Source organism: Artibeus jamaicensis, unplaced genomic scaffold, assembly GCF_021234435.1.
Source record: "Artibeus jamaicensis isolate MK-2021 breed Jamaican fruit bat unplaced genomic scaffold, CSHL_Jam_final contig_233, whole genome shotgun sequence".
In the NCBI taxonomy this organism is placed as follows: Eukaryota; Metazoa; Chordata; class Mammalia; order Chiroptera; family Phyllostomidae; genus Artibeus; species Artibeus jamaicensis.
In genome coordinates this window covers 23,789,031-23,804,633 of record NW_026521486.1, presented here as the reverse complement: position 1 = coordinate 23,804,633, position 15,603 = coordinate 23,789,031, and the positions used below count along the sequence as shown (strand labels likewise).

The following is a 15,603-nucleotide window of genomic DNA, read 5'->3' as shown; positions in this document are numbered from 1 at the left end:
TTGAATGAGTTTAGCCTGACAGAGATTTTTTAAACATGAAACATTTTTGTTTGTTATGATTTGTCATTCAAAATCAAAGATCATTTGATAACAACTCATCCACTTTAATGAATAAATGCATGTCACTAAATAAAAATTTAGTTCAGAAAACTACTATATATGTCAACATGATTAGTGACCCATCTTGAAGGCACTCAGTCTTCGATCATTATTCAACTTAAATTTATCATGAATATTGTGTCTCTTTTTTCTAATATTGCATTTTATTTTTTATACTAGCATTCTAATGTTGTTAAATATTGCTGTGGAATCTGACTTTAAATTAATGAGAATGTTATTATTTATGAAAGTGATTTTCCTCATTAATTTCTTGCTTTTTATTACTCAAACTAATAATACATTGTCAAATGTAGAATATCTTATATATTGTATCTACCATGAGACACTTGTTTAAACCTGTAAGGAATTTAGAACCAGAACTTCAGATTCCTTAACTGGAAAATGAGCCCGATACTCACCCTTACCCGCCCAGTGTCACTGTGAGGGACCTCTTCAGTGCCTGTGTCACTTATTCGTAAGCACACATGTGGTAGAGCACAGTCTCGACCACCACTGAGCTGCAGCAATGAGTGACCAAAGAGTAACCTACGCAGAACTGAATCTGGCTAAGGATGCAAAGAGACAGCACATGAAACCTAAGGGCACTAAAGGCTCCATTCCAGGAACTGAGCAGGAACTGACCTATGTAGAATTAAATCTTCAAAATGCTTCTCAGGATCTTGGAGGGAGTGACAAGAGTAACCACTGCAAAGGTAAGACATTCAACAGACACAGTATAACTGTTCTAGAATGTTCAGCTGGGTGCAGAGGTGTGGAAAAGAGAAGGGGGTAAGCTCAGATATTTTTCATCTTAAGGATCAGGGCTTGAAGTTGGAATGTGGTATTCTCAGATGAAAGCTGAGGACTAATTTTATGCAGACATTGTTGTAAGTTGTAGTCTTTGACCGGTAACTCACAGAGCATTATATTTAGTGAAAATACAATGGTATATTCTGAGAGGAAGATTATAGTGGTAGATACGGGTTCGGGGTCCAAGTGTATGGATATGATTCTCAGTGTGTAAACTGTCCAAACAATTGTCTCCATCCCCCCTTTCTCAGTGTTTCCATTTCCCTCCCTGCAGCATCCCCATCACCTCCAGAGAAGCTCGTTGCTGGGATCCTAGGGGTCATCTGCCTTGTCCTGATGTGCACTCTAGTAACGTGGATAAATTTTAAACACTGTGAGTAAATTTTTGTAAGATTTCATGAAACTTTTCACTTTTGTGTTCATCAGTGCCTCCAAACACTTCATAATATTATAGAATGGAACTCTCATTTAGAAGTATGTATTTAGAGTAAGTACAAAATTATTATTCTGAATTTGTCTAAGATGAACATCTTCAGATGAGCATCTGCATTATTTTAAAAAGTAGTTTAAGTCCTTTGCCCATTTTTTAATTGGGTTGTGTGTCATCTTGGAGAGGAGTCATGTGAGTTCTCTATAAACGTTGGAAATTGAACCTTTGTTCGAGTTATCATTGCCATATATATTTTCTAAAATGTTCATAGCAGTACAATTTACAATAGCCAAGTGCTGAAAGCAACCTAAATGCCCACCAGTAAATGAATGGATCAAAAAACAATGGTACATTTACAGAACAAAATACTACATAGCAGAAAGATAGAAGGAACTCGTACCTTTCACAACAGCATGGATGGATCTGGAGAGCATTATGCTAAGTGAAATAAGTCAGGATGTGAAAGACAAATACCATATGATCTCACCTAAAAGTGGAACTAACTGACAAAACAAACAATCAAAATATAACCAGAAACATTGCATTGAAGAACAAACTGACAGTAACCAGAGGGGTAAGGGGAGAGGGATAATGGTGGAGAAGAGGGGAAGGGCCATCAAGGAACATGTATAATGGACACATGGAAAAAAATTAAAAAAGGTGAATTCCAGGGTGGAAGGTGGGGATGGGTGGGGTGGGGAGAACATGAAGACAATTGTACTTGAACAACAATAAATAAACAAAAAAATTTTTTAAGTATTTTTATGTATATATACACATATATATCCCATATATCCATAGATATTCTTGTGTTACAATTCAAGGCATACTTTAGGACACTTTATTGAGAAATACAAATAAATTCTTCATATTGATTAATTCCAATAGTGTAAGATTGGTGAAGTTTGGTTCTCAAGGCTTTTGAAATATCGTCTCCCGGATTATCATAGCTTCATTAATTTTTCTTGGTAAAACCAATTTTATTCCAGTTCATTTTAATCCTAGATAATATACTATATTTCAAAGTAAGAAACAAAAGTATTATGATTTATGTAGATCAACAGTAATTTTTTATAATAATTACTTATTTTTTCTAGCTAATGTAATATTGGAACAGAATAATTCTTCTTTCTTGTGTATATCAATTATATATTATTTTAACAGGGAACCAGACAGGGAATCAGAAAACAGGGAACCAGAAAGGTACCTAATTATTTTCTATGTTCCAATACTAATACAGTGTATGCCTTGTCTCTAACACAATCAAAATGTATAGGTTTTTTTTTGTTGGGGGGAACATAAATTATGATACTGAGCAGTAAATGTACATAAATAATGAGTATAGAAGAGTGAATTTCTTATGCAAAAATATGAAGAAATATTCATTTAAATTCATCATGTTCATTGTTGCCAATTGGTTGAAAGATAATTTTGGTTTCTAAAAAGGTGGTTCCTTTCATTGACTTTTAGAACATATACAAGATGGATATTTTTGTTTTGTGTTTGCTTAATATGGACACATAAATTAGGGAGTGAGGGGCTGACCCTTCTCTGTGAGTGTGTGTGAGTGTATTGTGCTTTATATATGCCAGTCTGTGAGGGTATATACTTATATTGTGCACTAATTTGTCTATGCCTCTGCAAATACTGAAATTAATTTTCATTTTAAAATTTAACTTGTTCTTGAATTACAATACATAATGTTTCCTCAGCATATAATTGTGGTCGATGTCCACCAGAGTGGTTAATATATTCCAACAACTGCTATTACATCAGCACTGAAAAAAAGACATGGAATGACAGTTTCATGGCCTGTGCTGCTAAGAGCTCTAGCCTGCTCTATATAGAGAATGAAGAAGAAATGGTAAGGTTTTTAATGTTCCCAACATTTTATTTAAAAGAGTATTTTATTTTATATTTCTATAGAATTCAGTCATATTTTATACAAATCTGTAATTTATTGTAAAGATTGTTAGTATTTTATTGTTTGACTATAATATTTCATTTATATGTTATGCCATTATTGTGCATTTGATAATTTGCAGTTCTTGATTTTCATAGACAGTCATGCTTTTATAATGTGGGGGCAATTTTGCCCTCAAGTCCCCCCATCCACCATGGATGAAAGTAAACACTACTAAGACATGATCTGCTTGGGGAGAAGAGGTGGCCAGTTTCTCAGAGGAAAAAGGCCAGGAGCCCCTTCCTCCAGCTTTTATTGGGTTTTATTGGGTTTCCTATGGCTTTTATTGGGTTGTAGTACACAGGGATACAGGGTGACAAGGGCCAAACAGTAGATAACATTTCAAAGAAATCTGAGGGCTTAGTCTGACTTAATCTTAGTCTGAGGGCTTAGCCTGTGTCTTTCAGGAAAGGGGTTTGCAGAAACTTTGGGAGACTTACTCATTTCCTGCTCAGACCCTTACCATATGAATGAAAACACTCTTAGCAAAGCAAGTTTCACAGGATTTTTAGGAATTCTTTCTTATGCCAGATTTCCCCCATCCACTCTAGCAAGGTGAAGAACTGCACCCCTCCCCATCAGATTTTCAGTTTTAAGTGGATTAGAGCTAGGAAGCACTTCTCCCAGAGGACATGGGGACTGGGGCTATGTCACACAGCCAGGGGGCAAGGGTCCATTGCTCCCTCTTTGTTCGTCACAGCCCCCTGAGTCCTTCCATGAAGGCCTCCCAAATGATCAGTCTGGCTTAGGTTGCCCCTTGCTGTGAGGAGTCTTACCAATCAACAACATCGACCATGCTCTGGGGGCACAGGAGGAAACTAAAGCAGTGTTTGCTACCAGAGACAAGCTTTTGTCTCCTGTCACCCGAATTCCGGAGGTCACTCACGCATCCTTAGTCATGGGGGGTAGTTACAATTCCTGAAACCAGGCAGAGTGGTTCCCAACACTATAAATGCTTTTTTTCCTAAAGTAAACTGCTACTTAATTTTACCATGCATCATGGAGACTATAGATATGATTGTGCATGTTGTGAACTGAAATTGGTCATGAAATAGGTGTTGCCAGCCTGCTCATGTGAACTATCTCATAACTTCTCCTCTCTCCTCACTTAACCACTATTCTGATATTTTATATCACAAATTATCTTTCTTAACTTTGAATTTTATGTAATGGGAATAATTTACTATGAATTTTATGTGTCTGCATTAACTCCCTCATAGTATTTTTTCAATTAATCTATACTATTGAATATACTTGAATTTGTTTGTTCTCACTGCTATATTGTATATACCTCACACTCTTTAATCTATTCTGCTCAGAATAGAGATATTTTTAATATGTGGTTGTAATGAAGAATTACTTAATAAAAACCCTTGCATATGTCTTTTTCCAAATAATGTATCATATTTAAAATATTTTTATACAATAGCACACAAAATATATAAATTGATATACTATAAATGTGTTTATAAAAATATAATAATTTATACAGATAGTTGTTCTAATAGTATATGTGTATAAGTAAAATATATTGCCTTTTTGCATTAGAATGAAATTGCAGAGTCAAAAATGTATGTGTATGTAAATTACCCCTGCACTTCCTAGTTTGTCATGTAAATGCCCATTATATCCAATAGTTTCATGATTCAAAATTTAGTTCTGCCAGGAATTTTAATGCCATCAGTTCTGATCATATATAAAAGCATCATTATGATATTAATAGCTATTTTCCTCATACTGATTGATTGAACACACCTTTCTGAGCACCATTCATTATGAATTTCTGCACTGTGAAAATGAGAAGTGCCCATTCATGTCTCTTGACCATTTCTTCTGTATGTTACCTGTAATTTTTCTCCTTAGAAGTAGTTATATCTTACATATGACTCTTTTTTGAATTTGTAAGATGCAAATGGCTTTCTTAACTGTTAATTACATTTTTCTTCTTATATTGGTGTTTTTAATGACCAGGATTTATTACTGTTATCATAGTCCAATATCTCGTTTGGATGTTGGTAGTTATTTTGGACGTTTCACAACTTAGTCAAAGTTCACAAAGAAAATCCATTGCATTACTCTTTACGGTTTATCTTTTTTTAATTGATGGACTTTTACATTTAAGTCTGTAATACTTTGAGAATTTATGTTTTTGTGATGCTGTGTGGTAGAGGTCAAGTTCACACTTTTCTGCATCATTACCTAGTTGATGTGGCGTAATTTATAGCAGATGATCTTTTCTACATAAATGACTTTATAAACATGGGTTTGCATATTTTAATATATAATTTAAGATGATCATATATTGTGTCTTTTATTGGCCTTTTTCTGTCTCTCTCTTTATTCTCAAGCAATAATTACACTGATGTTGGTTTTACTGACAGAGTTGTAAACGTCTATGAGGCCCCGTTAATTTTCTCTGTCTTTCTCTCTACTCTCAGGTATTAATTATTTCTCTCATTCCATCTTTATTTTATCAATTCTTTCTCCTATACCTCAATATTTATATAAGTGTATTGAGTTTTTTAGTATAAGTATTCATTTAACTCACAATTTTATTTGATTTATTCATACAGTTTTTATGTACCTAATTGTTCTGTCACTGCCATCATATTTTCAGTTATTTAAACTTAATTTAAAAAATATTTTAGATAAACATATATTTATAATAATTAGTATTAAACATTTCCAACATCTTGTCCCAGTGAAAGTTATATTGTATGACTGATTTATACCCCTGAGTATGGAAGGTTTTTTTAGTTCTTTGCATAGTTTTAAAATTATGGTAAGTACACATTTTCAATAACATTGTATAATGAACATGAATCCTCTTACATGCTTATTAGATTTATATTTTTGTAACTTCAGTAAACTATTAATTGTGGAATCATCTCTTTTGAAGTGTGCTTACTCAGTTTTAAAAATTCTTCTTATTATTTTATTTTTAGACTCAATTACTGGGGTTCCCCTGGGCATGCATAGCTCACTGGACAGCCAGTGATTTTTAAAAATTTATTCAAATACCTCAGTCAATATGGCTCCACCCTCTGCTGATTGATGTACTTTGTGTGTGTGTGTGTGTGTGTGTAAGGGAGTACTCATAATTTTAAAATCAGTTCTCCAATCACCTTTGCCTTATTTTTTTTATAGTATCATCTTTGTTTCTTCTGCACAGTGCAAATTTTTCCCATCAACCATGTAGGTGTAGAGAGTTAATATAACTTCTTGTACTGTGCTCTCATATTGAGTACGCTTTTGTTATATTTATAGCTAGCACTGTGCTTGACACAAATGGACTAGAAAAAGGATGGTCTGCCTCACTTTTAATCTAGTGAATTCAGCACTTGACCTAAAAAAAGAGTGGGCAGTTTGACCACCACTTCCCAAGTAATCAGACTTCCCCTGTGGCAACAGACTTCCAGTGATGTTTTAGCATCCTCCAAACAGTAAGAATTACACTTCTTACTCATGAACTGAGATGGGGACAGGGGGAGACATGGGAACAGTCTTAGACATGAAGACTACAAATTTGATCTATTTTTACTGGAATCTCTAGCTGCTTTTTCCATTAATAAATTCTCATGTTATTTTTACTGATTAAATTTCAGAGGTGTAAAATTGCAGTGTTTGCTGCTCACCTAATCATGCTACTACATTTTTTAATGTGTCTGATATATGAAACTGTATTGTAAATTGAATCACTCTAACCCAGAAAAAAAAACTATATTTGCTTCTTCATTTTTGAAATCTTTATTTAGGTTGCAAGTGTACAATTTAGTTGCTTAATATTTTATTTGATCCTATTTGATGTCTCATAGTTTGCCATATAAAACATTGCTTTTATCAAACTGCTATATAAGAATACTATAAAATACAAACTATAATCTATATAATTCTCTTTTTATATTCTGACTAGAATGTTAAAACATCATTGATATAAGCTCAGTCTGAGTAGGTCAGCTGGTTAGAGCCTGATTGGAATATACACAGGGTACTGGTTGATGCCCCATCCTGCACATATAAGAAGCTCCCAAGGAAAGCCACACTAAGTGGACTGACTAACTGATTGCTCTCTCTCTCATATCAATAAAAATAAAGTAACAAACAATAACATTGATTTAAAAAGGGAAGTGGGTTAATTGCATATATCTAATTTTTTAAATGAAAAATGGTAAAAATTATTACCTATGTATGAAAACTAAAAGTAGCTGAAAAGCTCATGCATTTGAATTTTGAAGCTTTTATCAAGTAATTCTTGTTTAAATTGCCAGTTTTGAAAACAGTTGCAACAATGCAAAGCACAACATGGAGAGTATAATCAACAATGTTCTAAAAAATATGCATGATGTCAGATGGGGCCCAGATCCATTGGGGTGGTCACCTCTCAAAGTATACACAGGTGGAAAGCAATACTGAATGTGACTGGTAAAGAAAAAACAAATTTTTAAATAGTTGCTTTTCAAAATAAGTTCTCTGAAAATATCATTGTCGCATTTTTTTCTAAGGCCAATTTATTAGTGTCCAAAGTCATTTTCAGTGTTTAATATTAACAAAACCTGCACCTAAATTCTCAACATAAAAATAAAACCAGAGGCAAAAGGCTTATAATGCAGTCATTTAAAATACAAAGGTTTCCCTGACTGGTGTGGCTCAGTGGGTTGGACATTGCTCCATAAAGGGAAATGTCACAGGTTAGATTCCCAGTCAGGGCAGGTGCCTGTGTTGCTGCAGGATTGGTCTGGGATCCAGCAGGAGAGGCAACCAATCGATGTTTCCCTTTCTTTCTCCCTCTCTTTCTCTCTCTCTAAAATTAAATAAGTAGAATCTTTAATAAATAAATAAAATAAAATATAAGGGTTTAGACTTTTGTTTTATTCTTCCATGCTAGTGCAGTTGTAGATTTGTATTTTTCTTTCAAGTGTTATGCATCTCACAGCACCATTCAGGGTTCTCTTTCTCATATTCATCTGCCCTTGACAGGTGCTGGTCAGCTTGTTGCATATGCACCCCTGTGTTTTCAACTTTGGCTTCTATGCCATCGTGCCTCTCTGCTCATGAATTATCATTCCCAGACCTGCAAAAAGTTTATTAATATCCATAATATCAAATTCCAGTTGCTTAAGAGAAGACTCTCTTGTGAATGAGGTGGAGGTTGTCCTCTGTAATTCCCTCATTGTGCACCTGACCTTGAGGGTGAGTTTAGCTTTTCCAGAACACAAGATTCCTTCAATTTGAGCTCTCCTCAGGAATTCCACCAGATGCTCTGGTACAGGCTGCCCACTTGGGGGGGGGCAGTGATATTAAATGCTCTTTCCCGTTCTCAGCTGCTGGCCTGTGGAGAGTCAGTGATGTTGTGAATTCAGCCACTAAGAATTAACCTGTATTTTCCTTTCATGCTGTTGTTCGCTGAAGGTGGTAGGAAGAAATACAGACTGTCCCATAGACTTCTCTGTTTCTTTCGCCAGTTGTTTAGAATATGGTAGTTCTGCTGCAGCTGTTGCCTCAACTCAGGTGATTCTTGAGGTGTTCCATGTTGATTCAGAGTCCTCTATGTATTCACACAGGGCCCTGTGGTCTTTGGATGTCGGACATGCTGGGCCAGCTGGGTGGGGTGACCAACAAGTCCTGGGTCGCAGGACAGGGTTGACTGCTTATTCACTGATGTCACCAGATGTTGGTGGGCTGTGCAGTTTACTTAGCTGTCACCTCCCCCTCTAACTGTGAGCCAACTTTAATTGTTTTCACAAATACAAATTAATTTCACTTAATTTCTCATACAATTTGTTTTCTCATAGAATTTTTTGAACATTTTGAAAATACGCCCATGGACTGGACTGTCCCAGAGAAATAATACTAATTCTTGGGCGTGGACAACTGGCACAACTCTCTCTTCTGAACTGTAAGTTTCTTTAGAATGCACATGTTATATTCCCTCATGCTTTCAAATCAGGAGTTAATCTTAGAAATAAAAAGCAATGTGTGAACAAGTATATGAACAAATATTTAAATGTTTTTATGAAAAAATTTAAGAAATATGCAGATTTAATATGTAAATATTACTGGACATAAATTATTTATTAAAATATTAAGTTATATATTACCAGATTAATGATTTATTATCTCTGCATTACAGATTTTCAAAAACTTCCAAGTTGGACAAGAATTGTGTATTTGCGGATTTCCACAGCCACATGTTCTATTCTAAATCCTGTTTAGAAAACATAACATATGTTTGTAAGCACCAGGCACAATAGCTTATACAAATGTAGTATAATGTTCCTCTCACCATCCCTAAAGAACACATTTCTAGTTTCTTGTATGGGTCCAATGCAATCCCCATCAAGATTCCAATGACATATTTTACAGAAGTAGACAAAAAAAAACAGTCCTATGTATGTGAAACCACAAAGGGCTTTTAATAGTGAAATACATCTGATGAAAAAGAACAAATCAGGGGTGTCACATTTCCTGATTTCAAACTATACTATAAAGCTATAGCCATCAAATACTGTATGATCTCATGTGTAGAATCTAAAAAACAACAGAAACAACAATGAAACAAGCTCATAGAAAAAGAGATCAAACTTGTTTCCAAAAAGTGGGGACATAGGGGAGAGAAGGAATTAAAGGAAGTAGTTAAAAACTACAAACTTCTGATATAAGACAAATAAATACTACGGATGTAAATACAACATGACTATTGCTAACCCTGCTGTAAGAATCACAGTAGTTTCCTCAGTGTCTGCAGAGTGTACATTAAAAGACTCCCAGGAGATTCCTGAAACCATGCAAAGTACTGAACTCTGTTGTGTACTATATTTTTTCTAAATGTACATACCTATGATAAAGTTTAACTTATAAATTAGGCACACTAAGAGATTAGCAATAATAACCATTAATAAAATAGAACAATTATAACAATACAATATATAAAAGTTTTGTGAATGTGGTCTCTCCCTCAAAATAGCTTGTGTTGTATTCACCCTCCTTTCTCTTGTGAAGATGTGAGATGATAAAATGCCTTCATAATAACATGAAGTGAGATGAATGACATAGGTGTTAGGCTACTGTTGACCTTGTATCAATATCTCAGATGGAGGCTTACTGTTCACAAGGCTGTTAGATCATCAAGTCACAACAGTGTTCGTGGTTGGATGTCAGGAGCAGACCATGTCAGTGGTTAGGGATAGATAAAGGGTTTTTGCTGAATACTTTTGGAAGAACATTGTTATTAGAAGTTGTTGTGTCTTTCTTTTCATCTCATGAACATGATGCAGCAAAGGTTGTAATCCTTTGGTGATCATATGAGTAACGTTACTGCTGCATTCCATCCAATGATTTTATTCTATAAGGATTGTAAAATAAGGGAGAGTTGGAAACCACCATGATACCACAACAGCTTATCTCAGTGATTTGCAGGTGGTATGCCACAAGAATTTTTAAAACATGAAATATCTGACTGTTTAGTCAGGAACACTGACCTCTTCTTGCTTAGACTGTTAAATTAAAAAAATGACAACAGCCAACAGTACACCATCTGTGTGAATGCCCTTTCCTCAACCATGAATATGTAATATTCATACAATATTCACAATAGTCATGTAATAGAGTTGAATCTTATTGGTCATATTACATTATAACCTTGTGTCTAGTTATTTAATTCTTGGTACCAGACATCCAGAAATCATATAGCTATGTAATAAAAAAATAGATATATTTATTGAAGAAAATATAAGATATAAGAAAACTTGTACGAAAGACAATGATGCCTAAGTCCCCTTCAAAGTAGATACCTTGGGACCTCACAGTTCTCTGAGCATCTATTCCACTCTTCAAAACACCCTGCAAAATCCTTTGTTGGAATCGCCATCAGCTGCCCTGTCATATTTTCCTGAAACTCATTGACCACCTGAAATCTCTTCCCTTTCAAAGGTTATATTAGTTTTGGGAAAAGCCAAAAATCTCAGGATGCCAAATCTGTGATGTAGGGGGGCTGAGTGAGCTGGGTGATTTTGATGTTACACCAAAACTCTGCAAGATTGGTGATGCATGAGCGGTTGCATTGTCATGATGAAGCTGCTAATCACTGGTTGTCCACAGCTGTGGCAGTTTTGGATGTATTGATCTCTGAACTGGCAAAGTACATTGAGGTAGTACTTATTATTAATTGTTTGGTCTGAGGGTGCATATTCATGATGGACAACACCTTCCCAATCAGAAAACATGGTTAACATTTTCCTGATCTTGCTGCAACTTTGCTGGGCCTTCTTCAAGTGTGGAGAACCAGGCAACTTCCATTGGTATGACTGTGCCTTCATTTCTGGGTCATAGCTAGAGACCCACGATTTATCTCTGGTTATGTATGACGTTATGAGGTAATCTGGTCCATTGGTAGTGGTTTCAATCAATTCATTAGAAACCAGAGCCCGATATTGTTTCTGCTATGGTAGCAGAAGCCACAGAAGGAAATTTGCCATAGTGCGTTTCATGCCAAGATGCAGCGTCAAATTCTCTGACAGAGTAGTTTCTGGAGTCCCTTGATCAGATCAGTTTCCAGTTCTTGCACTGTCAGTCACCGAACTTTGTTGATTACATGTTGATTACACATGTTCAATATTTACAGATGTTCTGATCGCTTTCAACAGACTCTCAACCATCTTTGAAGCCTTCATGTCACACTTTTTTTTTGCACTGCACTCATAGCATCATCCTCAAAGCCTTCTGAATCATCCAAATAGTTCCTGTAGAGAAAAGTTGGAGCTTAGCACAAAATGTGATGCAGATTCATTGCTTTACTTGTTCAGTCATTTGAATGTGATGGCCACGCAGTACACATGTTCACTCAGCAGCATCTACTTCCCCCCACTGACTAACTACTACAGTGAAGTCATCATTGTTTGTGAATGTGCATTCCAGTCCATTCTCCTTGGCAGCCAGGTTACATGATGTTGTGCAAACTATTCTCATTATATTAACAATGACTGGACTTTTTTCAGACACACCTGGTCATATATAAGTATAGGCACATGATTTTTCAAAAAGTCACATTGAAGCAAAAAAGGTAGGTAATTACTATTATTACTTTTCAAGAAATCAATAAAAATTATATCTATTTTTGTCAGATTGGCAAAAAATGTATATTTTTGGTGTGCCACAGAATTTTAGTAATTACTTGATGTGTCCCATGAGTGAAAAATATTGAAAATTGCTGGTCTATCTAATAATTTAGATATCTATAATGTGATTTGTAGGTGGGTAAATATAAAGTATGAATACACTGTATATTTTTTATTTCCTTTTCATTTTATCTATGTGAGAAGATGGATGTTAGCTCAACCTATTGTGGTAATCATTTTGCAATATATGTAAATCAAACATCATGCAGTAAAGTTTCGTGTCTTTTGAAGCTCATGTGTAATTGAACTTGTCTTTTAGAAGTTTACTTTTCCATCCTTCCCATTTTTAATAAGGAAAAATAATTTATTTTAAAAATTTTTAGTTGTTGTTCAAGTACAGTTGTTTTCATTACCCTCCTCCACTCTCCTCTGCCTTGTGCACCCACACCTCACACCTCAATCCTACACCCCTTTGACTTTGTCCAAGGGTCCTTTATACCTGCTCCTTGATTACTCTTCCCCTTCTTTCCCCCATTATCTCCTCCTGGCTCTCCTCTGGTTACTCGATGTCTCTGGTTATATTTCACTTGATTGTTTGTTTTGTTGTTTAGATTCCATTTAAAGGTGAGATCATATGGTATTTGTCTTTCACCACCTGGTTTATTTCACTTGCATAATGCTCTCCAGTTCCATCCATGCTGTTACAAAGGGTAGGAGCTCCTTTTTTCTTTCTGCTGTGTGGTATTCCATTGTGTAAAAGTACCATGGTTTTCTTGATCCACTCATTTACTGATGGGCACTTAGGCTGCTTCCAGCACTTGGCTAATTACCTTTGTTTTCCAGCTCCATAGTGACTTGTGCTTTTGTCAGTTACAACAAATATTCCTATAAAATTATAGGTAATTAGTTTTAATTTGATAAATGAATAAACAAAAATATAATTATTAATTAATTTAGTCTCTACCATGGTTCAATATTGTTAAATTTTTTATCCTTCATAGAGATATTACTTTTAGCAAGGGAAATCTATATAACATTTAATAACAATAAAATGAATGAAGGAATTTTAAGGGCAGAGAAATTAAGAAGATAATTTTGGGATTAGTGATTATTTGACAGTTACCATAAAGGTGAAAATGTAGAAATTTTTCAGATTATTGGTAACTAATATCATTAAATAGCTGTTGTGTTTGGAATTATGGCTTTAGAATTGCTTCCATTGTAATGGAACTGTCATAAAGAGAGTGTAAAAAAAAGTAGCATATAATGCCAAGATTAAGTAACCCCATATAGGTGCAGAACTTAAACATCTAAGATATTCTTAGCCAAGCCTAAGACTTCAGAATTTATGATGAAGATGGAGGTAAATTCACAGCATGGGTGGTCAGGTTTTCTGTCCCCTGGTATCTTTAGATTAACAAAACGACTTAGATGCATTTGCAAAAGGACAAACTGACAACACACCATCAGCCCAAAGTCTCCTACATTCTGGAGGTGCATGATGAGATATACAGTCTTCAGAGTAGCCCAAGTGTAAGAATTTCCTGTTTAAACTTTAAGTGACACATTAATGAGAAATCTACATTTTCCATTCATGCTTCACTCTGAGCCTTCACAAGGCAGTCTGTGAAGACCACAGATATTTGTTTACAAGAGTGAGCTAGTCTCTCACTAAAGGATGCAGGACTTTCTGGCTTCCGGAGGTATGTATGTGTCTCTACTTTCCTGTTTCTCTCTTGGCGCATCTTATGTAGGGGGAGGTTACAAATGCTCAATATGATACAAGTGAGGTATAATTAATATAAATCAAGTCAAGGGAACATTGGTATTTTATTTAAATAATTGAGAGTAAAGTATTAAGAATAAAATAAGAGATATGTTGGGGAATATCTCAAAGTATTCAAATTATTGCCTGTAGAAAATTACTCAAGTACATACACACACCCATAATTGAATATGTTAATCAAAACATATAAAGTAAAATTCAGTAAGAATCATGAAAAAGAAGGGGTTTTATAATATATATATATATATAAAATTTTATATTTAACCCAGCCCATTTGGGGTCAAACATCATATTTTGTACACTTAATTTGATCAAATTAAAGTAGTTGCCTTTAATAAAAATAAGGGTGAAATACTCCCATACAATGCTAATTTAAGCTTAATTAAAAACAGTCAAAATACTTAAAAAGTTGAGCAGCCATTGCAATAAAATGTACCACACTGATAAAGAGATTCAGCCTAATGAATTAAGCTAAGCATTTAACTGATGTGAGCCAGAAATAACATGAAAAATGTGTTCAAATAATATTTAGCCTAAATAAAATTTTGTTGAGAGCTTATAAAAACAAATAAAATATTAAATGTTTTACATATACTATATCTACTTGCTTATATTCCCACTTTTTATTAATAAACTAAGTTGCTAGATGCTAAGTAGGTTTTTAAAGGAAATACACTGCAAATATCAAAGCCAGAATTAATTCTAGAACTCATTGGCCCAAAGCCCCTTCAGTGAACTAAATTTCACTATTTGATTCATTACTATGCCTCACACCACTGAAAGTGACCTCACTGGCTTTACCATCCGTAGGACCTTCTTGGACGTTTGAAACAACAGTGTTCTAATATAAATGTGAACACAGTGATCTACACATTATTTAATTATTTTATGGTTTTATATCTTTGTCATTAATTCATTTGCCAATTTATTGTGTAATATAACTATTTAAAATATTTTATTGTTGTTGTTTTGTCCATACTGTTTAGATTTTGAATAAGTTTAGTGTGACTAAGTTTTTGTGACATAGAAAATATTTTTATTTGTAATAATTTATCAAACATTCACAATAAAAGAAAATTTGATAACAACTCATCCTCTTTAATAAATAAATATATGTCACTAAATAAAATTAATTTAGTTCAGAAAATTACTATATATGCCAACATGACTAGAGCCTCATCTTTAGAGCGCTTAGTCTTTAATCATTATTAAATCTTAAATTTATTATATTGTCTCTACTTTCTAATACAGCGTTTTATTTTTAATACTAGCATTCTAATGTTGTTAAATATTGCTGTGGAATCTGACTTTAAATTAATGAGAATGTTATTATTTATGAAAGTGATTTTTCCTCATTAATTTATTGCTTTTTATTAACTCAAACTAATAATACATTGTCAAA

The 15,603-nt window shown here is 34.3% G+C and overlaps 1 protein-coding gene and 1 pseudogene across 1 annotated transcript; one reads left to right on the top strand and one right to left on the bottom strand.

The window, feature by feature from the left end:
• The first annotated feature begins 625 nt into the window (after nucleotides 1-625).
• On the top strand, nucleotides 626-12,676 carry LOC119065694 (NKG2-A/NKG2-B type II integral membrane protein-like). Its single transcript, XM_053661837.1, has 6 exons — nucleotides 626-812; nucleotides 1,184-1,282; nucleotides 2,504-2,542; nucleotides 3,052-3,203; nucleotides 9,095-9,198; nucleotides 9,433-12,676. The coding sequence occupies exons 1-6, from the start codon at nucleotides 626-628 to the stop codon at nucleotides 9,551-9,553; spliced, it is 702 nt and encodes a 233-aa protein (XP_053517812.1). The 3' UTR covers nucleotides 9,554-12,676.
• On the bottom strand, nucleotides 7,559-8,847 carry LOC119065695 (syntaxin-7-like; annotated as a pseudogene).
• Nucleotides 12,677-15,603: the final 2,927 nt, after the last annotated feature.